Source organism: Cynocephalus volans, chromosome 16 (genome assembly GCF_027409185.1).
Source record: "Cynocephalus volans isolate mCynVol1 chromosome 16, mCynVol1.pri, whole genome shotgun sequence".
Lineage (NCBI taxonomy): Eukaryota > Metazoa > Chordata > Mammalia > Dermoptera > Cynocephalidae > Cynocephalus > Cynocephalus volans.
The window spans coordinates 36,417,356-36,444,912 of NC_084475.1; the positions used below are offsets into that span (position 1 = coordinate 36,417,356).

Sequence of the window (27,557 nt, forward strand, 5' to 3'; positions counted from 1 at the left end):
TGATTGGTTCCCGGGCCAGCAGCTTCGCCGCGGCGGCGCGCACGGCGGCGCGACCAGCCGGAGCCGAGCCCGGGCCTGCCAGGACGCGCGCGGCCCCGACGGGAAAGGGCCGGAGCCGTGCAGGGCGCGCGCGCGAGGCCACGCCCGCCGGAGCCCGCGGGGTCCAGCCTGGGCAGGAGGGAGCCTCCGGGTGACCGCGTCTACCTGCCCGACCTCTAACCCTGCAGGGCGTGGGGAAGGGGCTGTGGGCCTCCGGCTCAGCGAGCAGCAGGTCGCGGCGGGGTCATGGCAGGCGCGCGCTTGTCCATCATCTCTGACGCTTTGCTGGGGAGGACTGGAAGTGGCGCCCGGTGAGTACCTACGTACCTGCCTGTCCCCGCCACGCCGCCTCGCCGGGGCCCGCAGGTGTTTGCACCGTGTCCCTGCGCTGGAGCCCAGAACCTGGTTGCGTCTTGAAAGTCCCGTTGAGACTTTGCCACCCTAAACTGGCTGACACGTGGCCTGCCAAGAAGGACGTGTACTCATGATGGCGTAGTGCTTTAACACCCCGTGATATTCCTTAAAATGGGAGTGCTCCCTTCAAGACACCGCACAGCTGCTGGGAGAAGTCACCAGGGACACGATCAGGTCTTGATCCCAAGGGGACGAGTTAGTCTCATTCCTCTAGCATTGGGGTTGATAAACTATGGCCTATCTACTGCCTGTTTTTGTACGGCCTGTTGACCAAGAATGTTTTTTTACATTTTTAATTGCTGAAGAGAAATCAAAAGAAGGATAATATTTTATGGCACATGAAAATTTTATGAAATTCAAATATCAGTGTCTGTAAAGTTTTATTCGAATACAGTCACGCTCATTTGTTTGTGTCTGTGGCGGCTTTCAGGGTTAAGTAGCTGCCGGCAAAGCCGAAAACATTTACTTCCCCTCTGGCACGTTACAGAAAAAGTTTGCTGACCTATCACATTGACTCTCTGGTGGGAGACAAGAGCTGGAACAGACAAGGAAAGCAATGTGCATACGTTCAAAATAGCGTAGTCAGTATTTTAAACTATTAGTATACTTGAGAAACGAAAAATTTAAAAGAAAAAACTATTTACATGAGAACCCACGTAAAATGAAGCGTCAGAGTTTTTACTAAGGGTTCCAACGGGCAAGAGGCTTGGTTGTTTTTCAAAAACTCTAGCCTTGACAGTTTATCAAAAGGGAGCAAAGTTTAAAAAATAGTATGAAAAGATTGCCCTTTCTCATGAAAGAAGGTAGTCAGAATAAAAAATCCTGAAAACATTTCACTGTTTTAAAAATATCAGACTGCCCTTTAGACGCATTTGAAAAGCACAACATTTTGTTAGCACGTTGTCATCTTTCAGACCATTTGTTTTAGGGAGTTGATGTTTTCCTTACAATATGCTGATCCTATACATGCCACTCATGCCCGTTCTGTGGTTTAGAATACAAAATGTACCATGTTTAGTAGTGAAATGGATTAAACACAAGAAACAAATATGAATTGTGGAAAAAGAAAAACACTAAACATTTTAGTTAGTGTAAAAAAATATATAAAAAATAAAAATTAATCGTTTTGGGTTTGCTCTTGACTCTCCTAGTCTGTTTTCCTATCCCTACGCAAATAGTCTCTGCTGCTGAGGAAAGCTTTGCACACACTGGGAGAATAAACTTCATAAATATTCCATGAGACTGAAGATGATACATGTCCCTAGTGATGGGACGCCCCCAAATGATGAGGCTGCAAAGTCGAAAGGGGTGTCTCTCCAGAGACATCAAATAATTTATAGTTTGTAGTTGATCAAACTTGTGTTTGCTTCATGGTGTCTGCTTCTGCATACATTTGGAGCCTGGCAACTCTTGATTGCGGGCTTTTTAAATACAATTTTTAAATAGATCTTAAAGAGGGCAATAGGCAATGAAATAGTAGAACATGATGTGGAGGTGGACAAGCCAGGCCTGAACGTGTAGTTCACCTGACACTGCCCTGTACATCTAACACTGTTTTTTGAAATAAATGGCTTCGGAGATTGGTGGGGCCACCCCCTACTCCACCCTAGTCACTCAGCCCAAACACCTATCTTGTTTCTGCATGTCCAAATTCCCCACCCCTCCCACCACATCATGACCTGCTCATTGTCAACGGGTATGCCCAACATTTACCCAAACACTGCCTCGGACAGGCCCAGATTGCTAACTAATGTAGAGCTGGGGGCTTCTATTTAGGTAAAAACTTGGAATTGACTATGGGAGTTCTCTCACAAGCCCCAAGGATTTTATAAGTATGTTCTTGACTACACCTCACTCCTGGTTTCTGATTTGCTAGTTTCCATGCAAATAACCTATGTAAATCTATTTCTGGTGCCACAACCACACTCATTATTTACATGCTATGTAATTAATGCAATAGCCTCACATGTATGCATAGATGTGGCAATTAAAACAGGGGACCAGTAGTACTTTGTCTTAGGTATGCATAGCAAATATGTGCCCCAGCAGTAATACATCAATAAGAATGACATCAATTATACACTGGAGCCTGACGATTAAGCTAGTACATGTGCAACATCTTTTCTTTGCTCTTGGTAATAAAGTGCTTTTTAGCAGCTTCGAGTGAAGGAAAGTTAACTAGATTGGTTTAATTTCATTTCTGGCTTTTCCACGTACTGGTTATGTGACCTTGGACAAGTCACTCCATTGTCTGGGCCAGTTTCCACTTCTGCAAAATGAAGGAGTGGACTAAGTGAGCCCCAAGCTTGAGAATTTGTGCTCTGGCAAGCCATCCAAAAAGGAGTGAGTGGGGGCAAGGAATAACAAAGTTTTATGAATTTTGTTTTTTAAATTTTTCCAAGTGAGGACATCAGTCTACTACCATCTACTGACAACATTATTTCATAAGAGAGAGGACATTTATCACCAAAAAAGTAAGATAGATACCATCTCAGGATAAATGGCAGCCTCTCCCTTCCCAAAAAAAGGATTGTTGGGAGTCTTGCACTGACATATCAAAACTAAGAATAGGGTAAAATAAAATTCAAAAGCTGAAAAATTATAACATAAGAATGTATCTTATAATATTCATTGTATGCAATCATTCCCTTGACACACATTGACAATTCAGAGGGGAATATATATTCAACATCTTAAATCCTGGTGAAACCCAAATATTGAACTTGTTCTGTTATTTTATTTTTATCACAGTCATTATTAAATTCTTGTCTCACATAGGCTTGTTAATGAAAGTGGAACCCAACCTTAATCAATTGCACTCCATTTGGAATATTCTGGATAAGCTGATAAGTCAGAGAACAATAGCCCTCTCTCCACCAGGCTCTTCTCAACACACCACTCCCCAGGGGGAGCCTGGGCACAGGTCAGGCATAGGAATCAGGGATTGCTGCTGGGAGCCTGCAGCTCAATGGCCACTCACCCCTGGCTGCACAGCTTAAGTCCCTTTAGCTTCTCTTTGCCTTTGGAAGGCAGTGATGTTCTCCCATTTTCACAGGGGAAGAAAGAGGCCAGCCCAGAGAGGTCCCTGCCATCATATCCAGGTGATTGAGTACTGTAGATGGAAGGCAACCTGGCTAAGGGAAGGATGAAACTGTAGACCTTGCTGTGGCCTAGAAACTCTTTGAATGCTCCTAAAGCAGATATTCAAGGGTGTATTTTCAGCCATGGGGGCCCTTTCAGTTCACCTGACATTGACTCTTAGCAGTGGCAGCAGGAAGCCAATCTAGAGTGAAGTTCTTCCAAAGAATGTGGATAATGCAGGGCTGGGACCGAGAGGTCACTGTCATCTTCCCCTCTCAGCTGGTGCTCCTAATTTAGGATTCTTTCTTTTACCTCTCTAGACATCTAAATGACACTCTGTTGCTTTGCCTCACACAGGGTGACAGAGATGCAAAAAGGACTCAAAGCCCATCTCTTCTGAGCAGTGAGACACCCCAAAGGGGTTAACTTCCCAGAACCCTCAAGAGAGAGGCATTCCTCCTTTGGGAAATTAACCATGAAGTGGGGTTCTCTCCCTGTATTTATTCTCCAGACCAGGAAGTTACAGAAAAGGAACATAAGTGGAGTTACGGCTACGTACAGTTCAACAATAAAGGCTGGTAACATCAATGAAATAACAAAGTGACATTCCAGAATGCAATTTGCAAAAGGTTAAGTTGATCCACCAACAAAAGCTTGTTTTTAGCAAATACTGTGTTTTCCTTCAGCAGTTTCCTCAGTATTTTCACATAACAATAAAGAAACTTTTTTAACATATCAATCAGTAGGTTAACCTGCTCCAAGGACATCTGTCCTTGAACGCCAGCAACTTTGTTGTGTTACAATTCTATATCCACAAGAGACTTTAGCCTGGGGAAAGTTTCCTGTCTTTTGCAAAGTTAACATTTCTGTATGTAATTTTAAATGGTTAGGTTATACCTGAAAGTACAGGGCTTTGGAAACTAGGCCCTGTGAAATATATTTGCTTTATAAATGTTAGTATACTCCACAATACTCATTCAATTTTTTTTTTTTTTTAATTTTAGGAAATATTAGGAAGACGTGATTTTCAAAGCTAATTATGAAAACATTTGTCATTGGAATTGGTGGGTGAGTAATTTTGCTACAAACAGTTGGTTAGTATACTCAGGATGTCCAAATGGTGTTTTCATGTGCATGTGGTGGGGAAGGAGAAGCAGTGGGGATTCCAGAAACCTGGGGAATAGCAGGCCACTGTCAAATATTAAACAGTAGAGTGCTGGCTACATAAATGCCAAAGAGGTGGAAGAGTTCCTATAAACAGAAATCAAAGAGTGAGTTAAAATTCATCTACTTTTCCATTTATTTTCCGAAGGTAATACCAGAAGAAAGCCCTGATCAGACACTACTTTGGTTCAGGGTGATTTATCATTCCCCATATGGGTGCTGCTCCGGCACGATGCAGGAGAAAATCTATCATTTCTTTCTTATTATGCCCAGCTTTGGGCATGTAGAATAAGGAACCTGTATTCCTTTCCCCCCATACTTAGGGTGACCTTATATCTCAGGTTGCTGGAGCTAGTTTTTGTTGCCCTGACATAATAATCATGTGCCCTTCTTCCTCTCGAAAGTGTCCTAAATTATATGGTCACCCTACTTATGGTACCAGACGCAGGCATGCAAATAAGACCATTGAAAAGGACATTATTTGTTTTGCTACCATATTATGTTCATCTTTCTTCTGAGTCCATTCACATTATGTGTGGCCCAATTAATAAAATATTTGAGATTATTAAAATTAAAAGTTTGTAATTTGGGGGAGATCATTGTATTATTGCGTTACATTACTATCGTAAGTCATCAATTAGAAATAAAATTGAGTGAATTAAATGTCAGAACTCTGCCTGCCTTGCCTCCCATCTAATGAGAAACAGAGTTCAGTTTTTCTCTGCAGTATTTCTCTCTTCTTTCCCTTCCTTCCCATGCTCACTCCCACCATCCTAATTTAGGCCATCATTCCCTAATTCCAGTTTTCTCCTCCTAATCTTTTCTGTGCACCTGTACCAGTTTAATCTTCAAACAAAACTTTGTAATTATTTCTCTCACCTTGTGAACAATACTCAGTGGTTCCCAATTATCTAGAATGAAATCTGAATATCATGGTATATGAATGTCATCCATAAATAATAAAAAGGGTATTAGCTTCAGGGGTTTGACACAGGAGCTCAGTGGTGTCAGCAAAGAGTTTCTCTCTTCTCTGTGTCTTTATTCATTTGGGTTCATCCTAGAGTTGGTTCCTCTTTTGGGTCTCATGGGGCTACACGCCCTTGTGACTTCACACTTCTTCACAGCCTGCCACTAGGGGGGAAAAGTGCTTCTCTTCCCCTGGGTCAGGGGTCTCCCTTTGGACCAGCTTTGCTCACCATGGCAAAAAGGATGGGATTACATGGATTGCTTTAGGCCAGCAGGGAACTGTTGTTGAGAATGGGTCAGCTCCAAGCAGACCTCAGGCCTTCTTGCCACACGCACCAGGTGCTATCCATAACTCCCTAAGAAATCCTCTTCCCACCTTAGCAAGCGCCACAATTTCATTTTAGTGCTGCTGCTTCTGTGGAGCCCATGCCAGACCCAGCTACAGTGACTTCTGTTCCTGCCTTTTGTTCGTTTTCCAAACCCACGGTGTTGTTATCTTTCTTCACTGCCATATAAAGTAGTTATTCAGTTGAGACTACAAGGAATAGGGTCCTAGAAAAATTCAAGGGACATCCATGAACCTCCTGAAAAATTAATGCATATGTGAAGGTGTTCATTTTTCTAGGAAAAAGGTTTATAACCTTCGTCAGGTTCTCCGAGTTCCACAATATAAAAATGTTTAAGATCCACTTACTTGCTAGTTACAACTTTACAATCCTTAGTTTTCTCAACTGGAAAATGGGAATATTAATAGCTACCTCTTGCAGAATGGATTTTCCATTTGCGTAATGACAAATTTTTTATTTTTATTGAACATTTAATTGTACATATGTGTGGAATATGGTGTGTTATTTTAATACATGCATATACTGCACAATGATTCACTTAGGGTAAAGAGCATAGTTTTGTGTACCCATTAGTCCACCACTTCCCCTCCCTCCCCCTCCCTCCCCCTCCACCCCTGGTAACCATCATGTATTAAAATAACACACCATATTCCACACATATGTACAATTAAATGTTCAATAAAAATAAAAAGTCTGTCATTACTCAAATAGAAAATCCATTCTGCAAGAGGTAGCTGTTAATATTCCCATTTTCCAGTTGAGAAAACTAAGGATTGTAAAGTTGTAACTAGCAAGTAAGTGGATCTTAAACATTTTCATATTGTGGAACTCGGAGAACCTGATGAAGGTTATAAACCTTTCTTTTTAGCTCCTACTTATGAGTGAGGACATGAGGTATTTCTCTTTCTGTGCCTGGCTTATTTCACTTAACATAATTTTCTCTAAGTTCATTCATGTTGCTGCGAATAGCAGGATTTCATTCTTTTTTATAGCAGAGTAGTAATCCATTGTATAAATATACCACTTTTTCTTTAGTCGTCCAACAATGGACATTTAGGTTGGTCCCAACTCTTGCCTATAGCTGCAATATACATGGGAGTGCAGTTATCCCTTTGATGTGATAATTTCCATTCCTTTGGGAATATATCCAACAGCAGGATTGCTGGATCCTCCTATGGCAGTTCTATCTATAGTTGTTTGAGGAATCTACGTACCATTTTTCATAATGGCTGAACCAATTTACAGTCTCACCAACAGTGTAGGAGTGTTCCCCTTTTTCTGCATCCTTGCCAGTATTTGTTATTCTCAATCTTTTTGATTATAGCCACTCTAACTGGGGTGAGATGATATCTCAATTTGGTTTCAATTTGCATTTCCCTGATGCTGAGTGATGTTGAGCACTTTTTCATGTGTCTGTCGGCCATTTGTATATCTTCCTTTAAGAAATGTCTCCTCAGCTCATTTGCCCATTTTTTAACCAGGTTATTTGTTTTTTTACTGATAAATTGTTTGAGTTCTTTGTATATTCTGGATATTTATCCTTTGTTGGATGCATAGTTTGCAAATATATTCTCCCACTCTGTAGATTGTCTTTTTGCTCTGTTGTTTCTTTTCCTGTACAGAGTTTTTTAGTTTGATATAATACTATTTCTTTATTTTTCCTTTTGTTGTCTGTGCTTTTGGGGTTTTATTCATAAAGTCTTTGCCCAGTCCTACTCCCTGAAGCGTTTCCCATATGTTTTCTTTTAGGAGTTTTATAGTTTCAGGTATTATATTTAAGTCTTTAATCCATTTTGAGTTGATTTTGGTATATGCAAGAGATAAGGGTCTAGGGTCTAGTTTCATTCTTTAACATATGGATGTCCAGTTTTCCCAGCATCATTTATTGAAGAGGCAGTCTTTTTCCCAATATATGTTCTTGGTGCCTTCATTGAAGATCAGCTGACTATAAGTATGTGAGTTGATTTCTGGGTTCTCTATTCTGTTCTATCGGTCCATGTGTCTGTTTTCATCCCAGTACTATGCTGTTTTGGTTACTGTAGCTTTGTACTATAATTTGAAGTCAGGTAATGTTATGCTTTTGGCTTTATTATTTTTGCTCAGGATTTCCTTGGCTATTTGGGGTCTTTTGTTCCATATGAATGTTAGGATTGTTTTTTCTGTTTCTGTGAAGAATGCCATTAGTGTTTTGATGGAGATTGCATTGAATCTGTGGATCATTTTGGGTAGTATGGACATTTTCACAATGTTAATACTTCTAATAATCCAAGAGCGTGGAATGTCTTTTCATCTTTCTGTGTCCTATTTAATTTCTTTCAGCAGAGATTTGTAGTTCTCATTATAGAGATCTTTCACCTCCTTGGTGAAATTCATTCTTAGGTGGGTTTTTTTGTTTGTTTTTGTTTTTGTTTTTTATGATCATTGTAAATGGTCTAGCTTTCTTTATTTCTTTTTCTGCTAGTTTCTTGGAGTATAAAAATGCTACTAATTTTTGCATGTTAATTTTGTATCCTACAACTGTCCTGAAACTGTGTATTGTGTTTTGATTTTGTATCCTGCAACTTCACTGAAAGAGGGTTTTTTTTGTAGATTCTTTAGGCTTTTTTACCTGTAGGATCATGTCATCTGCCAACGGAAATAATTTTACTTCATCCTTTCGAATTTGGATGGCCTTTATTTCTTTCTCTTGCTTGGTTGCTCTGGATAGTACTTCCAATACTATGTTAAATAGGAGTGGTGAGAGTGAACTTCCTCATCTTGTTTCTGTTCTTAAGGGAAAAACTTTCAGCTTTTCCCCATTCAGGATATTGGTGTTGGGTTTGTCGTATATGGCTTTTATTGTGTTGAGATACTTTCCTTCGATACCTAATTTGCTGAGAGTCTTTATCATGAAGGGTTGTTGAATTTTGTCAAATGCTTTTTCAGCTGTTGAGATAATCATATGGTTTTTGTGCTTGATTTTGTTGATGTGGTGTATCATATTTATTCACATGCATATGTTAAACCATCCATGCATTCCTGGGATGAATACACTTGATCATAGTGTATAATTTTTTTGATGTGTTGCTGTATTGTATTTCCTAATATTTTACTGAGGATTTTTGTGTCTATGTTCATCAAAGATATTGGCCTATAGTTTTCTTTTTTTGTTGTATCTTTGTCAGATTTTGGTATCAGGATGATGCTGGCCCCATAGAATGAGTTTGAGAGAATGGCCTCTGTTTCAATTATTTGGAATAGTTTGAAGAGAACTGGTATTAATTCCTCTTGAAAGGTTTGGTAGAATTCAGCAGTAAAGCCATTTGGTCCTGGGCTTTTGTTTGTTGGGAGACTGTTGATTATTGCTTCGATCTCATTGCTTGTTATTGGTCTGTTCAGATTTTCCATTTCTTCTTGGTTCAGTCTTGGTAGTTTGTATATGTCCAGCAATTTATCCTTTTCCTCCAGGTTTTCAAATTTGTTGGCTTATAGTTGTTTATTATAGTCAGTAATGATTCTTTGTATTTCTGTGGTATTGGTTGAAATGTCTCCTTTTTCATTTCTAATTGAGTCCTTTCCCTTCTTTTTTTTTTTTTTTTTTTTTTTTTTTTAACTTAGCCTAGGTAATGGTTTGTCTATTTTGTTTATTTTCTTGAAAAAAACAACTTTCTGTTTCATTGATGTTTTGTATTATTTTTTGGATCACTGTTCAATTTAGTTCTACTCTGATCTTAATTATTTCTGGATAGGTGATCTATCCAGTGTTAAGAGAGGGGTGTTCAGGTCCCCAACTGTTTTTGTATTTGGGTCTATCACTTTCCTTAGGTCTAATATCATTTGCTTTATATATCTGAGTGCTCCAATGTTGGGTGCATATATATTTACGATTGTTATGTCTTCTTGCTGTATACATCCCTTTATCATTATATAGTGGCCTTCTTTGTCTCTTTTGATGGTTTTTGGTTTAAAGTCTATTTTATCTGATATAAAAATAGCTTCTCCTGCTCATTTCTGGTTTCCATTTCTTTTTACATTTTACATTTACATTTACATTTAGGTTGTTACTGAAAGGCACTGTCTTACTCTTAGTATTTTATTGATTTTCATTTGGAAGTTTTAAATATCTTTTGTTTATTTCTTTAAGTTTTATTGTTTGTCTTTGGTGTTTGTTGGTTTGGGGAGGTGGTAAGATACAGTTTCTTTCTCTTGTTTGCATTTTTGTTCTACCAGTGTGTTTTGTTCTTTCTTGTGTTTTCATTGTAGTGATTATCATTTTTTGGATTCCAGATGCAGGACTCCCTTGAGGATTTCTTGCAAGGCTGGTTGTGTGGTGGTAAGCTACTGTAGTTTTGTTTGTCTGAGAACTATACTATATCTCCTTTATTTCTGAAGGATAGCCTTACTGAGTATAGCATTCTTTGCTTGCAGCTTTTTTCTTTTAGTATTTTAAATATATCATCCCATTCTCTTCTGACATGTAGAGTTTCTGTTGAGAAGTCTGCTGTTAGTCTGATGGGGTCTTCCTTATAGGTGACTTGACACTTTTCTCTTGTTGTTTTTAGGATTCTGTCTTTGTCTTTGAGTTTTGTCAGTTTGATTATATTGTGCCTTGGAGAGGACTTTTTTGGATTGAATCTGTTTGGGGATCTTTGAGCCTCCTGAATCTGAAGGTCTTTGTTTTTCCCAATACTTGGGAAGTTTTCTGCTATTATTTCATTGAATATGTTCTCAATGCCTTTTCCTTTCTCCTCCCCTTCAGTAGTATCCATGATTCAGATGTTTGTGTACCTAAGATTTTCTGCTATCTATCTTAGATTTTCTTTTTTTTTAAATTCTTTTTTCTTTTTCTTGTCTGCTTGAGTTAGTTCAAAGACACTGTCTTCAAGATCTGAAATTCTTTCTTCTGCTTGCTCTAGCTTGTTACTTAAGCTCTCAGTTTTATTTTTTATTTTATTGAATGACTCCTTCAGTTCCTTGAGTTCTGTTACATTCTTTCATAAAGTATTTAATGTTTAAATGTCTTCCTTCACATCCTGGATAGTTTTGCTCAGTACGTTGTGTTTTCTAAATGCATTTTCTTGTATCTCATTGTTTCCTTAAGATTTTTTACTCGGAATTCCTTTTCAGTCACTTCAAGGTTTTCCTACTATATGGGGTCTAGTGCTTGAGAGTTACTGTATTCCTTTGGTAGACTCATATTTTCTTGCTTTTTTGTCTTTCTAGTATTTCTGCATTGATGTCTGGTCATCTGGTAAAGCAAGTACTTTTTCTTTTACTCTTCTTCCCCGGACTCTACTGGTGACCCTGCTAGTGTCAGTTAGTCAAGTGGTCAGTAGTTCGCTTGCACATCAGCAGTGGCTTCTTTGGCTGCTGCTGTGGTAGCAGGCCACCCTTGTGATGGTGGTGGCTGTTCCAGTGGTTTTGGTGGGCCATCTGCATGGCAGTGATAGCTCCAGTGGCAGCAGGCTGTTTGCCTTATGATGGTGGCTGCCTGGCAGCACTGGTGGTGGCAGTGACTGCAGCAGTGGCAGTTGCAGCAGCAGCCCACTTGGCTGTGGTGTCCACAGTAGCAGCCCATACAGCTACAGTGTTGGTAGCAGCAGTGGTGTTACCTTGTAGTGGCAGCAGTGGTGGCAGTGGCAGCAGCTGCAACTGCCTCCCTTTCATCTGCAGTGTCCTTGGAGTGCTGTGGACATTTGGTGGCATGGTGTAGTCTTGGCTTCTTCTAAGAGTAATGTCTTTAAATGCACAAAATAAAATATAGGAATACAAAAAAAGTTATATTGAAATATAATAAAAAGAATTTTTAAAAACAAATTTTTGGCATTGTGATATGTATGCTTCTTTGTTAACATATTAAATAACAATATCCAGTGGTGGCTCTAAAAACTGTGATATATTTGAAATAATGAGCATCAATGATACTTCAAGTTATCCTCTCCAACTGCAACATAATATGAAAATATCTGTAATTTCTGTTGGTTACAAAGTCACAGGTACTGTTAATACTACTGTAGTTTATCACCTACCATCATAATTAAATGGAATACTAAATTTCTGTTACAATTTAGTGAAAATACAGATGTGATTTCTTTTCCATTTGTGTTCACAGAGATCCTAAATTCTGTCCACAGACCCTTTGGAGGTACACGGGCCCTGGGTTAAAAAAGTCTTTGAATAAATGACTGAATAGAGACACGCCTCCTGTGTGCCATGCAGGGTGCTGGATGCTGAGAAACTAGATACACAGGAGAGTTAGGTGCCCATTCTTCTCGATGTCACAGTCCAGCCAGAAGGGACAAATCAGCTACAATGGATCTCCCACCTAGCCCCAAAGTAGAGAGAGATGGGGAAAAGGAGGCATCACTGAGCAGGTGTGAATTCATAATAGGTGGGCTCTTAATTAGTCACACCTCCATTTTTTACGCTGTGCATTGAAACAAAATCACAATGACTATATATAATTTTATACACTTGCACTAAAATGTGATACTGATATTCTCTGTGTTGCGTGGGAGCCCTGTAATGTTTTGCCATTGACAAAAAAATTATTTTGCTTTCAACACAATATCTGTATTATTAAGTCTTAGTACTACCCAGTTCACTTACCCAATAGTTAGTTGACTTTCTTCTCCATCCTTCCCAGCTTATTTTTTATCATTTAGTACATTGTATCTGCCAATGCCTGTGGTTTTCCCAACAGAAAAAACAATATCCGTGAAAGAAATCATTGTTTCTTACATAGTAAACATTATTTTAAATATCCTTTTTTAAAAAAAATCATTTAAAAATGTTTTATGTTTTTTAATGCATTTTCCTTTTTGGTATTTTCCATTTTTTTCTTTGGTTAAGTGTGACAAATGGTGGGAAGACAACGCTGGCTAAGAATTTGCAGAAACACCTTCCAAATTGCAGTGTCATATCTCAGGACGATTTCTTCAAGGTATGTATAAAACTTTTTAGATAATTTATTTGACACAAAAATGTTTAATGACAAAGTTAATTGAATTACACCCAAAAAGCCTGTGGTGAGTGAGACACCTTTTGTACTGATGGTATGCTCAGTGCAGTGGTGTTACTTATCCACTAGATGGCGCAATCTGTCAATGCTGATCTTCGATTTTATCCTCCAATGCATTTACTGAAGGCTTAGCTCCCATTTATTCTATCATTGTAGTATTTCTGCCCTACACACTGTTTTAATGGATACTTTATTATTTTTCCAGCCAGAGTCTGAGATAGAGACAGATAAAAATGGATTTTTGCAGTATGATGGTAAGTACATTAGCTTGTCAAACATTATACACTTGTGCTCATTTTCCTTTTCACACCCAGAGAACTTTACTATCTATGAAGACAGTCCTAAGATGTGTTTAAAGATAGTGCTGTGCCTTAAAAACCTGCCTTATTTGGCTTCTGATTTATGTTCAACTTTTTAAACAAGTTAAATTCTTTTGCCAGTTTTATATTTAAAACTAAAAACATGGGAGTGGTAGATTTTTCTTTGGAAGCTAGGCCGAGATTGATTTGCTGTTTCTCTACTCATCCCTGCCCTGGGCTCACACAGCAACTATACGTCCCACCCCCACCCAGCCCCACAGAGAATCTTGCCTGGCCACCCTCTAAACTCTCCTCTCAGCTCTCCCTGGTGGTCAAAGCACTGGGTGGCCGTTTTTTCTTTTTACTGCTCAGAAAGGTTTGTATGTCTTTTTTTTAGATGGATTCACCTCATTCCCTTTCCCCAAGACCACACTGTTTTGAAGCCAAAGGATTCAAGTCCATCAGGAAATGTTTATTTTCCCATAGAAAATATCATGGTGATAGGATGTTATATTTAATGGTGTTATTAACTTTTATAATTAACAAGATGATCATTGAGTGCTTATGCAAACTAGCAACAGAAGGAGCTCTCTTAAAAAGCCATAAAGTATGTTCTTTATTTTAACTTTGATAACCCTGAAGGAAAAATGTTGTGTAATCAGTTCCTGCAGATACATGATAGTTTTAAGAAAGGCAAAATCCTTCCTTGACTCTCTCTCTGTTCTGTCTTGAACTGCGGCCAGGATTTTTTATTTTTTTTTTACCTCTTCCTTTCATCTATAGGTTAGTGAGAAAGATTATTTCAAAGTAAGAATGAAACAAGGAAAAACTTTTCAACAGTTGACAAAGAATTATTATTTCACCATTTAAATGAGTTTTTGCAAACTGATAAGAAAAACTAATATACCAATAGAAAGATGGTCTAGGGATGTGAATAAGCCATTCACAGCAGCAGTTAGTTACTTGACTGGTGAAATATATACAATAAAAAGTCAACTTCAAAAACAATCAAAAATTTGCAAATTACTTTCTTCGCACTTATCAAGAAAACAAAGATTTTTAAAGCAATGGCAATTACCTAATGATGGCATGAGCTCAATAAAATAAAAACTCTCACATACTTTAGATGGAAGTATAAATTGGTACAACTTCTCTGGAAAGGAGATTGAGCATATGTCCAAAGACCTTAAAATTGTTCGTGCTATGAGGTCAAGTATCCCACATCCAAGAGTCTATCATAAGGAAAAATTTGAGCTTTTCAGGTAAATGTGCAAATTTAAGGTACATCAAGGTGATGTTGAAATCTTTATAACCACTAAAAGAACAGTTTAAAAATATATAACTATTAAGTTTACAGAGGAAATAGATGGAATCGTTACAATATAAATACAAAAGAAATTGATAAATACAAAAGAAGTCAAAAAGAGAGAAATAAATCAAAGGATGATGAACAAATAGAAAATAATAGTAAGGTGATAGATTTAAATGCAAATATTAGTAGCTACATTAAGTCAAATGAACTAAAATACTGCAAGAATTATCAGACTGGATTTTTTTCTTAAAGCCAACTATAAACTCCTTAAAAGAGACAGACTTAAATATGAAGACATAGAAAGGTAGACAGTAAAAGGTAAGAAAAAGATATATAATGGAAACACCTACTGAAAGAAAACTGCTATAACTACACTAACTATACTAATACCAGACAAAGTAAACTTTAGGGTAGAGTATTATTGTAGATAAAGAGGGACAAGTGGATCAATTCAACAGGAAGATAAAACAGTCTAAAATTTGTATGCACCTAATAACATAACGTCAAAATACATTAGGTAAAAACAGACAGAACTAAGAGGAGAAATAGACAAATCCACAATTATTGTGGGAGATTTTAACACAACTTCCTCTGCATATTAGTTTGCTAGGGTTAACATAACAAAGTACCACAGACGGGATGTCTTAAACAACAGAAATATATTGTCAGAGTTTTGGAAGCTAGAAGTCTGAAATCATGGTGTCTGTAAAGTTGGTTCCTCCTGAGGGCTGTGAGGGAGAATCAGTTCTGCGCCTCTCCCCAGCTCCTGGGGGTTTGCTGGCAATCTTTAGTGTTCCTCAGCTTCTGCTGCAGCCCCCTGATCTCTGCCATCATCTTTACCTGGTGTTCTCCCCAAGTGTTTCTGTGTCCGGATTTTTCTCTTTTTTTTTTTTTTTTTTTTTGTCCTTTTCGTGACCGGCACTCAGCCAGTGAGTGCACCGGCCAGTCCTATATAGGATCCGAACCCGTGGCGGGAGCGTCGCAGCGCTCCCAGCGCCGCACTCTACCAAGTGCGCCACGGGCTCGGCCCTGGATTTTTCTCTTTTATAAGGACACTAGTCATATTGGAATAGTGGCCTGCCCTTTTCCCGTTTGACCTTATCTTAAATAATTATATCTGCAGTAAATATATTTACAGATAAGACCACATTCTGAGGTACTAGGGGTTAAGATGTAACATATGAATTTTGGGGGGGCAAAATTCAACCCTTAACACTTAGAATTAGTGGGACTAGAAGACAAAAATTATTAATGGTTTAACAGATTCTAACAGTACAGTTAACAAACTTGACCAAACTGACATATATAGAACATGCACCCAACAATGGCAAAATACACATTTTTTTCTCAAGAGTACATGGAAATTTAGCCCAAATAGACTATATGTGAGGGCATAGAGCAAGTTCTAATAAATTGCAGTGGATTGAAGTAATACAGAGATATTCTCTAATCACAGTTGACTGAATTAGAAATCAGTAACAAAAGGGTAAACAGAAAATTCCCAAGTGTCTGAACATTACGAGGTACTTTTATTTCCTGATTTTTAAAAACATTTTTATGGAAAATTTCAAGCATATAAAAAGGAGGCAGAAAAGTATACTGAACTCCCATGAGTTCACCATCCAGCTTTAAAGGGGACGAACTCTTGGCCAGTTATATCTCATCTATACTCTCACCTACTTTCTCCTTCTGTATTATTTTAAAGTAAATCCCAAACATCATCACATTTTATCTGAAGCAGAACACTTATATATTCCATGAGTCAAAAGATAAATCACAATGAAAATCAGAAAATATTTTTAGTTGAATGATAATAAAGATATATATCACAGCTAGTAGGATTTCTGGTTCCAGCCTAGGTGGTTTAGCCCCATTCGTTATTGGTCCTCACTCTCATAACTGAAAAGCCTGGGCATGATACAAACAAAAGAAGACTGAAAGATGAAGACAGCAAGCTGGCTAGGGACGTCAGGACTTGAGGAATGACATGGCTATGTATGTGTTCTGCAGGTTTTCTTTTCACCTCCCCCATGTCCAGGATGAGGTGCTGGGGGAGGGTGTAACATGCAACCATCAGTAAGCACAGACAAAAAGGCACTGGGAAACCGGTTTCCGATCATCAAAGGGCCAGGGAAAGGGTGACCTAGCAGAATAGAAAACTGTTTTGATAATATCCACCCTACTCTAGTCAAACACAAAAGGAAAAACCATTAAAAACCATTCTCCCCTTATGGTGTTAGCAGAGCCAAGTGGGGAGCTACACTTCTAGCCTCCTCAGCACCAGCAAGGCGGGGTGTGTTGGCCTCCATGTCACCCACAGGGGCTGTATCAGCAGAGCCAAACAGGCAGCTGACTTTTTTACCCCTCTTGGCATCAAAGAGGTGAGGTGGAGCAGGTTGGCCCTGCACTTACCTCTCCCAGGTAGTGTGAGCTACTGTCAGCAGGACCAGTGGACGGCTGACCCTCTACTTCTACCCAGCAGCAGTGAAGCTGAGCCAGCACCCTGCTTCCCCTTGCTCCTCTCATGGACCCTCCCCCCACACACCAGCATCTGCAGGAAGCTGAGTCCTCCCCCACCTGTCAATAGACACCAGTCCCATGATGACACAGCTGTCAAAATTATCCGACAAGGATTTTAGAGCGTCGTCACGAAAAGGCTTCAACAAGCAATTGCATACATGCTTGAAACGTGAAAAATGAGAAAGCGTCAGTAAAGAAATAGAAGAAAGAAAGAAACAAATAGAAGAGAGCATCAAATAAGGCAACGAAGAGAAAGCACCTGCATGATGTATGCTACATTCAAGGAGCTTAAAACCCCTCGTTTAATCTACATCAGAAAAAAAAATGGAAATTTTAGAACTGAAAAAAATACAATCACTGAAATTTAAAAACTCACTGGATGGGCTCAATAGAATAAATATTACAGAGGAAAGAATCAGTGAACTTGACAGAATAATAGAACTCAGTCTGAGCAACAGAGAGAAAATATACTGGATAGAAATGAACAGTAATGTGGAGCAATAACAAAAGATATAATAATATTTATATCATTGGAATCTCAGAAAGAGAAGAGAGTGTGGGTCTGAAAAAGTATTCAAAGAAGTAATGGTGTAAAACTTCTCAAATTTGGTATTCTACAAAAACCTACAGATTCAGGAATCTGAATAACCCTCAGACAGGTTAAACAAGACTGATCAAGAAAAAAAATAGAGAAGGCACAGATTACGAATACTGAAAGCAGAGTGCGGCCTTATAACACCAAGGTCATGGGTCTGGGTCCCCGTACAGGCCAGCTGCCTAAGAAAACAAACAAATAGATATCAAAAGCAAGGAAGGTTATACCACCGTAGATCCTAGAGACATTAAAAAGATAAACGGATATTATGAACACTTATTATGCAAATAAATTTAAAAACTAGATGCAATTGATAATTTCTTAGAAAAATGTCATTTACTGAAACTAACACCAGAACAAAGAGAAAATCTTAATAGTCTTATATCTATTATTTCATAGTCCTATATCTAATAAATAAATTAGTCCATAATTTTTAAAACCTTCCACTTAAAAAACCTCGAAGTCCAGATGGCCCAATTCGGTAGTTCTACAGTGTGGCTGAGAATTTGCATTTCTGACAAGTTCCTAAGTGATGTTGATGCTGCCAGTCTACGTGCCACACTTTGAGAACCATTGTTATAGCATATTTTCCTGAAATCACAATTGTAAGGTCAAAAGTATGAACATATTAGAGTTTGAAAATAGCATATTTGTGTCCTTTGTAATTTTTTATGATTTATTATTATTTATCTATAAGAGCTGTTTATATATATATTAGCTCTTTGCCAAATACATCACAGATATTTTCCCCAGTGTGTCATTTATGTTTCAAACTTATCTATAGATATTGTATCTTCCGAAAATTGTTCATTTTTTGTGTAGTCAGGAGAGAGTAGAAGTTATAAACAAAGCAAGGTTAGCCATAAGTTTATGATCATCAAAGCTGGTAATAGGGACATGAGAGTTCGTTTTACTATACTTTGTATATGTTTGAAATTTTTCATAATAAAAACGTTTCAAACATATTGGTTTATCAACATTAGAGTTTAAATTTGTTATCTAAATTATTTATTAGGTGTCTTGAAGTGTAAATAAAATGGTGTTATTTTATACTTTTACAGAGCCCTGGATATACTCATCACAAAAAGCCGCATCACAAAATGTTGTATTGATTTCATGTTTTTTATTTTGTTTGAAGTGCTTGAAGCACTTAACATGGAAAAAATGATGTCAGCCATTTCCTGCTGGATGGAAAACCCAAGACACTCTCTGGTATCGACAGACGGGGGAGGTGCTGACGGGACTCCCATTTTAATCGTTGAAGGTTTTCTTCTCTTTAATTATAAGTAAGTATCCCCACTCCAATATTGACTCCAAATGAATGGGGAAAAAACCTTGTGAATTAAATATGCTGTTTATTTTAGGCCCCTTGACACTATATGGAGCAGAAGCTATTTTCTGACCATTCCATATGAAGAATGTAAGAGGAGAAGGAGGTAAGTTTTGGAATCATCTTTGTGGATTGTAATTAAAAAGACAAAATTTTGGAAAAACGAGGAAAAGCAACATTATTGAGCAATGGGTATAGGTAGTTTTTCAAACAAGAGAAGCCTTAACTCTTTTATACAGGGAGCAAAACCTTTTTCCATAAATGGACACCCTCATGGAGTAATGCACATTACTTTTCTAAAGAAAGGGCCTCCATCAAGCTATTTGGACAATTTCTCCTAAATCTTCAAACGAAGAAATCAAATGTTGGTTATGATTTTAAGTTAACGTACCTGTATTCTGCTATGGTTACAAAGAACACCAATTAGTTTAAAGCGTAATCCGACGTATCAGTATCTCTACTGATATTTATTTACACTGATATTTGATTATTTACACTGATATTTGTCTGTTAATTCTTTTATGAAGCATTAGAGGGGAAAAAATAATTATGAATGATAGTGAATTACAAAGTTAACTTTAGGATCGGACAACCAAATCCATTTTATTGTCTTTCTAACTGCCATTGAATCTAAAACAAGTAGTCTTAATCCTGTTTAGATTTCATCTCTGAGTGATTTTCCCATTATCCTGACCATTATTAATTTACTTTATCCGTCGTGTGTTTCTACCAACATGAAGTTTCCTCCCTGTTTTGATAGTACAAGGGTCTACGAGCCTCCAGACCCCCCGGGGTACTTTGACGGCCACGTGTGGCCCATGTACCTAAAGCACAGGCAAGAAATGGAGAGCATCACGTGGGAAGTTGGTAAGCGCCTTTTCTCCCTCCGGGTGAGGCCTTCTACTTGTCGTTTTCCTCTAAGTACAGGAAAAAAAGGACCTGGGAAGCACTTTTCTCATGTAGAAGATACTTGAAGAGATACTTTAAGCAGAAGCAGTCTGGGCTCCCCCTTTGTCCACACCTGGTTCTTCTGGTTCCTGTTTCTCTATGGCTCCTGTCAATAGCTCGTCAACTTGAATGGTCATTTATTCAACTAGTACTGATCAAACGCCTTCCATGTGCAAGGTGCTGCCCTGGAGATAGCAAGGCGAGTAAGGCAGACCCAGTCCCTACTGTCACACAGCAACATTCTGTCAGGGAAGAGACATTAAAGACACTAGCTGTACCACCATGTCCTTTCCAGCTGTAGTAAGTGCTGCGACACGGAGCCCGGGGTGGCTGCCCAAGTCCCAGTGATCAGAGAATGCTTGCTTGAGGAAGCCACATTTAAACCAAACTCTGTCAGGTTTAACTGGACAAAGGGAGGTGGGTTGGGGGGATGGAAGATCATCCCACACAGTGGGTTTGGCACAACAAAAAAGGGGCAGAAGGAACGAGCAGCACCTGAAAGAAGGCTGGCATGGAGACAGCTTTGTGTAGAGAAGAGCCAGGGAGAGAGTTGATGCTAATGATACAGGACTGCCCAGACGCTGCAAGGCCAAATGGCCAGGTAAGGACTTTGGTTATTATCCTACAAGAAGTGGGAAGCTTTCTACAGAGAGGTTTTAAACGAGGACATGATTGATTCAAATCCTTGGTTCAGTAAGCTCCCTCTGGATGGGTGGCAGATGGATTTAGAGGGTATGATATTGGATGCTGACACTCAATAGAACTGGGTGATTGAGTAGATTTGGAGGGTACGGGACATTGAGGTGCTGAGGATGACCACAGGAACTGGCAGGTGTTATTTTGGAAAACAGGAAAAAGTGGAGGAGTTGCAGATCTGTAAGGGAGGAATGCAAGTCTGTTTTGCACTTAATGAGGCTGAGGTGCCTGAGAGACATAGTGTAGTGATTTTGAGCTAAGCATCTGGACCTGTCGACCTAAGCTAAGAACAGATTGGTGGAATTTAGAGGTCAAAGCAGAGAAAATGGCAGAAGGCTGTTGGATAAGGTAGAGGAATCAGAACTGATGTATACTTTTCAGAATACAGGGGACTTGTCCATATTGTGAGAAGCCCGTTGGCCCTCAGGATATGTAGCTATGTCAGGGCCTGCAGAAGCACGAGGAGCTCATCCCCAGGACCAGAGCTGTGGTTCTTGCGACCCCACTTGCATCTTGGACCATTGGTTGCAAGAATGTCCTCTTACTATCCTTCTCTCCCTCTCCATCTAAAATGCAAATCTAACCATGCTTCTGCCCTTTTTGAGTACCTTCAACTGTCTCCAGCTCTTTGGTATAAAATACAGCCAGACATCAAGCCCTCTAAAGACTAAGGCACAGCCTTACTCTAAAGTCTCATCTCTCATGCTGTTCTGCCTCCCAAGATTCTAACCATTCCAAACTGTGCATCTTTTTTTTTTTACAGACAGAGTCCTCTTGTACCTCCCTACCTGTGCTGTTTTCTGACTAGAAGGTCCTTTCCTTTCTTTAACCTAGTTAATGTCTACTGTTTCTCCAAAACTGCTTATGCTAGATTTATTAAAAATATTTATGTCCTGGCCTGGAGAATTCTGACTCAGTACCTATGTGGCAGAGCCTAGACTGCTGCATGGTTTAAGAAACTTCACAGACGATACTGCTGCATAAGTTGGAGACTCCTCCTCCCTTAAGTCTTTTGGGGAGGCATCTCTTCAGTGCTTCTAAAATGCCATATTCACAATGCCACTTAACTTTTTCCTTCTTCACTTTCGTTTTTATTGAAGTAATTTTCATAGCAGCCAGTGTGGATTTCTCTGTAACAAAGCAAAATTTTTGACCTGTCGTACCTAGCTGTGATCTATTTCTTTCTTTCTTTAATTGCTATGAATTTATTTTTAAGTTATGGTCTTGGGTTCCTTGGTTAAACCTATTGGCATTTGCAAGAGATGTCAGGTGCCAAAGTAAGCATCCTGTATCAATAAACCCGTTAACACTTGAACTGCTCTCTTTCCCCCTTCTCAGTTTACCTAGATGGAACAAAATCTGAAGAGGACCTCTTTTCACAAGTGTATGAAGATCTAATACAAGAACTAGCAAAAAGTGTAAGTATTGTCCCATCAAAGTGGATGGTAGAGGAGGAACAGCCAGGAAAATAGTTCATTACGTATCCAAGAGTGACATACCAGAGTGCTAATGTAGGAGTGATTGTATTCATTCATTCACTGCTTTGAAGACAGTTCAAATTCAGAGGTTTTGTAGGGTTTGGAGACTTGTTTTATTTGTCAGTTTTCTTAGGGGTGAAAATATTTACCCTTTGTTACATCTTTTATTGACATTTTATGTTATTTAGTATAAAATATTTTGTGGATTGCTATTATTACAATAGGACTGAAATTATCCTTTTGGCAGAGAAAAAATTTAAATGCTGGTAATTTTGTTTTAATATGTCTAGAGCCCCCTTTCTCTTTTATTCCCTTAAACATTTCCCATGAGTTTCTATTTATTAAATACCTAAAAAATAAACACAAGATTTAAAAAATTATTTATTGAGTATTTCTTTAAGGTTCTCATATTAGCACTTTTTGTAAGTGATGGAAATCCTCCTAAATCTGGCTTAAGTGAAAAGAAAGTACAGGGGTGGCAGTAGCTTCAGGCTCAGCTGAATTTTAAGGAGCTCCAGGAGGGTCTTCAGCTCTGCCTCAATTCTACTTTCTGCCTGGGCTTCTTTTGAAGTCATACTCTCTCCACTGACAGACACGATGTTTGTTGGAAGCACCCTCATCTTACATCCAACAGCCCCAGTATAAAAAGACAGTTTGCCTTTTTCAGGATTGCCGACACGTTGATAAATGGTGAAGCCCAGTATTGAGTACAAAAAGGTTCATATGTTCTCATTACTTTTGCATTTTAAAGTTTTTTTTATTTATTTTAAAGTTTTTGTTTTTTTTTTTAAGTTTTCCATCTTAGCTGAAAAATCCCAGGTAAGATTTTGATTGGCCCTTCTTGGGTCACATGACTGCTAAACCAATCACTACAGCCAGGGAGATAGCATATGCTGATTGGCCGTGACTGAATCAAATACCCTATCTTGTAATTGAATACTCCACTGAAGACCTGATTTTTAAAATTTTCCAAAGGGAAATCAGGGCAGGAGGTAGAATCCAGACAGAAGAAGAAGGATGAAGAAGTGTATTGGGAGGACAACGCTATAGATTTAATTGCTGTTATATTTGAGCTATTTTGAATAAAAATATTTCCATGGCCAACACAGGCAAAATGTAATCATAACCTGGCTCAAGAGAAGACAGTATGAACACTACAGCAGTGAAGAATATTATATGATTGTTTTGGGTGAGAGGCAACTGCCCTAGTCCGAATGCTGTCATCTCACAATAAGGATTAGATTTACTATGTCTTCAGTAAATTACTCTCTAACTAGGGCACTGAGCCCAAGTCGGTAGCCTATTGATCCTACACACTCCTAATTTTAAGATAAGCCCTTTATGTAGGCATGAACCTATTTGAAGAAATTTCAGGACCATTTTAAAGTTTATTTTTGCAAGTAGAATTTATAATCCTTGCCAGGTGTGTCCACCAACCCGCCATCTGTTACTCTGATGAGAGACAGGCCTCCCACAATAAAGCTCAGAACACCAACATAAGTGGATATAGAGACTGTAGGGTGAAGGGAGGGGCTCAGCCTTCATAAATGATAGCACCTGAGCCAGAGCCATTTCTCTGCAAGTTCTTGGCTCCTCTTTCCAGCCCTAGTCAGATGCTTCCAGGGATGGTTCAGATGCAGGACACCTGTACCTCTCCATCTTCTCAATAATGGCCAATGCTCAGGTCTAATTCTCCTTTAGAAGCCAAGTCATACACTGGAGTTTGGTCTTACAATCTTCCTGCTGGTAAAGGTGAAAGGAGCCTTGGTCATGTGGCTCAGGTAAATTGTGTCCAGTACATTCCAAATCTAGCCTTTACTGTCTGCTCCAATGCCTGAGTACAGCCTGTTTTGACAGGAGCTCACAGTAAAGTGAATCTCCATGTGTATGACGCCTCTCCTCTTTCCTTGCCTATATCCTAGAGGCAGGTAAGGAAGTATTCGACTGTGCCACTTAAGGCTACCTTGCTTATGTTGTAGATATTGGATAAAGTTAAAAAAAAATAAATAACGGAAACATTAGAATGGACATAATATCAAAAGCCGTCAGCTTTTCCTACCTCCAAAATTTGTTAGTTTTTCTCAGTTGCATAAATAAGTGACTGTGTTATTTATAGTAACCCACCACCTTTCCTATCTCTTTCATTCACAGTATCCCGGCAAAGTTGGTCTGGCGGGATCCTCAGCATAGGCTGGTTTAACCCTGAGTATGAATGAGACTGAGCTTGCTGGGGAGGCTGCTCAAATGTTTCAACTGGATACTCTTCACGTTTTTTCTCATAACATCTCATAAACTTGTTCAGCTAATTTTTCATTCTAAGTATATAAAATCATAATTATGATAGTAATAATAATGAAAGGAAAACTACAATTGAATTTAATTATTAATGAAATAAAAACAAGGGAGAATAAGGACACAAAGTTTATATATTTAATTCAATCCTTATTTAAATCCAAAGTTTGAGGCAAAATTTAATCATTACCTATTCTCACTATAACAGAGTAGTCTAGCCACCAGGAATGGTCAAACTCCCTTTGAAAATGTTTCTTTTTATCTTATTATAAAAGCATATTAATTATAAAAAAAAATTAATGTAAAAGCAAAAGGGAGGAAATAATCACTTGTATTCCCACCAATTATCAACATTAACATTTTAATGAGTACACCTCCAGTCTTTTTGCTGTTCACATCAGTCTCTCTTTTACAAGGCTTTGCAAGGACACTGTTTAATCAGCCATGCTTATTTCTATTTTTATTCTTTTTCATTTTTATTATTCTTTTGGCAGCTGGCCAGCATAGGGATAGAACCCTGGATGTTGGTGTTATCAGCGCCACGTGCTAACTGACGGAACTAACCAGCCAGCCCTATTTCTATTTTTAAATTAGTATTTAATATTTACACAGCTTTATAGAGTTCATTATATAATGAAACTCTCTCTCCCAGTTAAGACTCCAGGCTGAGTTCTGTTTTGTACCCTGAAGTGAGATGTAAGACTTGACCTTGACATTTTAGTTCAGAAGAAAGATGTCAAATGTCTAGTTCCAAATGAAAGGAATAAGAAATTGCAAAGTAAAAATTTAATTATCAAATATTTGTATTTTTCTATGGGTATATTTCTGCACTGAATTTAAAATATTATTTCTAGATATAAAATAATAGCAGTATAATTATCTAATATAATAGTCCAAATTAACATAAGATCATTTAACCATTTCCTAATTGTTGGATATTTAGTGTTGTTACAGGTGTTTCACATTGATAAATAATGTGCTGTAAAAATATCTTTATGTATTATGGTTTTCTTCTTTTTGAATTATATCCCTGGGGTAAATTCTCAGAAGTGGCACTTGCTTGGCCGAAGAGTATAATTATTTTTACATTTTACATATATTAAAGATACAATACTACACTAAAAAATGTGTGTTCTCCAACATCAGAGGTGTAAGAAGAATATTGTAGGTTTATCATTGAATTTCTAAGCCAAATCAAGCTAGGCTTCCTTCTTTGAAGAAAAAAGATTTAAAGTATTATTATACTTCTTTCTCCACATCAAGGATAATACTCCAAAATAAGAATTACACCGCAGCCAGCCATACTTTGTGATATTCTTCTAGTCCTCAAAGTATTTCATTCCCTGAAGTCAAGGATTATTAAATCAATTGCAATTGATACTGGATATCTGATATCTTATAATATGCTTAAAATGTAATGCAAGGATTAAAAGAATGGACTTGGACTCAATCTAGTTCTTTATAGGAGACCAGCATTTTTGGCTCCAGAATCGCTGTTATCTTAGCATCCTTAGATTTACAGTTGTTGGTGTGAATATTTAATAAAATGAGAATTGAAATTCTTCATTAATTTCTTTTTATATTTATTTCCAAGGTTGGCAAGTAACAACATAAAGATGGAATGCAGCAAATCCTTCCTGGGGTGAATTGGGAAACTCAAAGGAATATATTTAAGAGCCTTAATCAAGATACAATATGTACTGTATGGTACAATGACAGCTGCTGTTTTGTGTGTTTATTTTTTTATCGTACGTGGTTTTCCCAACGTGGAACAGTAAATATCCATGCCAATGGACAGAATCTGCCTTAAGGAGTTACTCTTACTACAGAGAATGCATAGATACAGCATAGCTCACGAACAGTAAGTCAATTCCTCTATCCCAATGACTGTCAAACTTTTTTGACTGGAACCCAGAGTAAGAAATAAGTATTACATCACAATCCAATATATATAAAATCCATTGTGTATGTGTTTGTGTACGTGTGTGTATGTGTGGATGTAGGTGTGTGTTTATGTATGGATGTGTATACACACACACATCAAGTATCACAAGACATTGATCTTACATATTATGTACTGTGACTTTTTTTGAGTTTTAATTTTTTTATATTGATTATAACCCACAGTTTGGAAAATGCTGCTGTGTACCATCCCATACCAACACTTACCACCTGCAAATAATAGCATTACTGGGAGTAGTAGTCACATTGAATAAATCAACAATTTGCTGCAGTATCTGAGGTTTTTTATGTTTTATTTGTTACTATGTTTTTTAGCATGTCTAATACCAATATATGTTATGTTGAGACTTTATTACAAATGGGTTTTTTCCTGTGTTTTATTTGTTTTTGTCAACCAATTGTCTAAAACCACAAAAATAAGAAGGTACTTCAATCATATGGAATTCAGGGGACTTTTTCTTTGAAAAACACAGTCAGGGGATCTAATTGTGTGATTTCTTGAGGCCTCTTTCAGTGCTGGAATTTAAATTATGTACCAATCAATCTTTTGTTTATTAACAACAAACAGATTGCCCACAACTGTCTCAGTTGTTGTAAATATAAAACATATTGTTTCATTAACCTTAACCATTCTCTACAGACTCATTCACTCACCTCCCATTATTACATTTTTTCCAACTAGCTTGCACTCAGTAACCATTGGGGGTGTTGTTTGGGTCCCACGCAGTACAAAAAATACAAAACAAAAACAAAATCTAGGGTCAAATTACAGTTTATCCACTTAGAAGCTATATGATTTCAATCAAGCTATTTAAAATCTTGATTTTGTCTTTTTAAGGTGGAGATATCAACAGCACTTGGTATGGTGTAGGGTAGGAGAAAGATAAAGTTCTAAATTCTTAATGTGGCCAAGGCTTTCTCTGACCTAACTTCTTTGTATCTCTCTACTCTCATTTCATTTCTTTTTCTTTTTTTTTTTTTTTTTTTTTGTGACTGGTAAGGGGATCGGAACCCTAGGCTTGTGTCGCCCACACCGCGCGCAGCCAGTGAGCACACCGGCCATCCCTATATCGGGTCCGAACCCGCGGCCGCGGGCGCTCCCACCGCCGCACTC

General features: G+C 38.2%; 1 protein-coding gene across 1 annotated transcript; it reads left to right on the top strand.

The window, feature by feature from the left end:
* Window positions 1–91: 91 nt before the first annotated feature.
* On the top strand, window positions 92–26,717 carry NMRK1 (nicotinamide riboside kinase 1). Its single transcript, XM_063080707.1, has 9 exons — window positions 92–350; window positions 4,539–4,602; window positions 12,843–12,933; window positions 13,217–13,265; window positions 18,876–19,023; window positions 19,102–19,173; window positions 19,828–19,934; window positions 22,050–22,129; window positions 26,076–26,717. Exons 2-9 carry the CDS (start codon window positions 4,574–4,576, stop codon window positions 26,085–26,087), a joined length of 588 nt encoding a protein of 195 aa, XP_062936777.1. The 5' UTR covers window positions 92–350; window positions 4,539–4,573; the 3' UTR covers window positions 26,088–26,717.
* The last annotated feature ends 840 nt before the right edge of the window (window positions 26,718–27,557 follow it).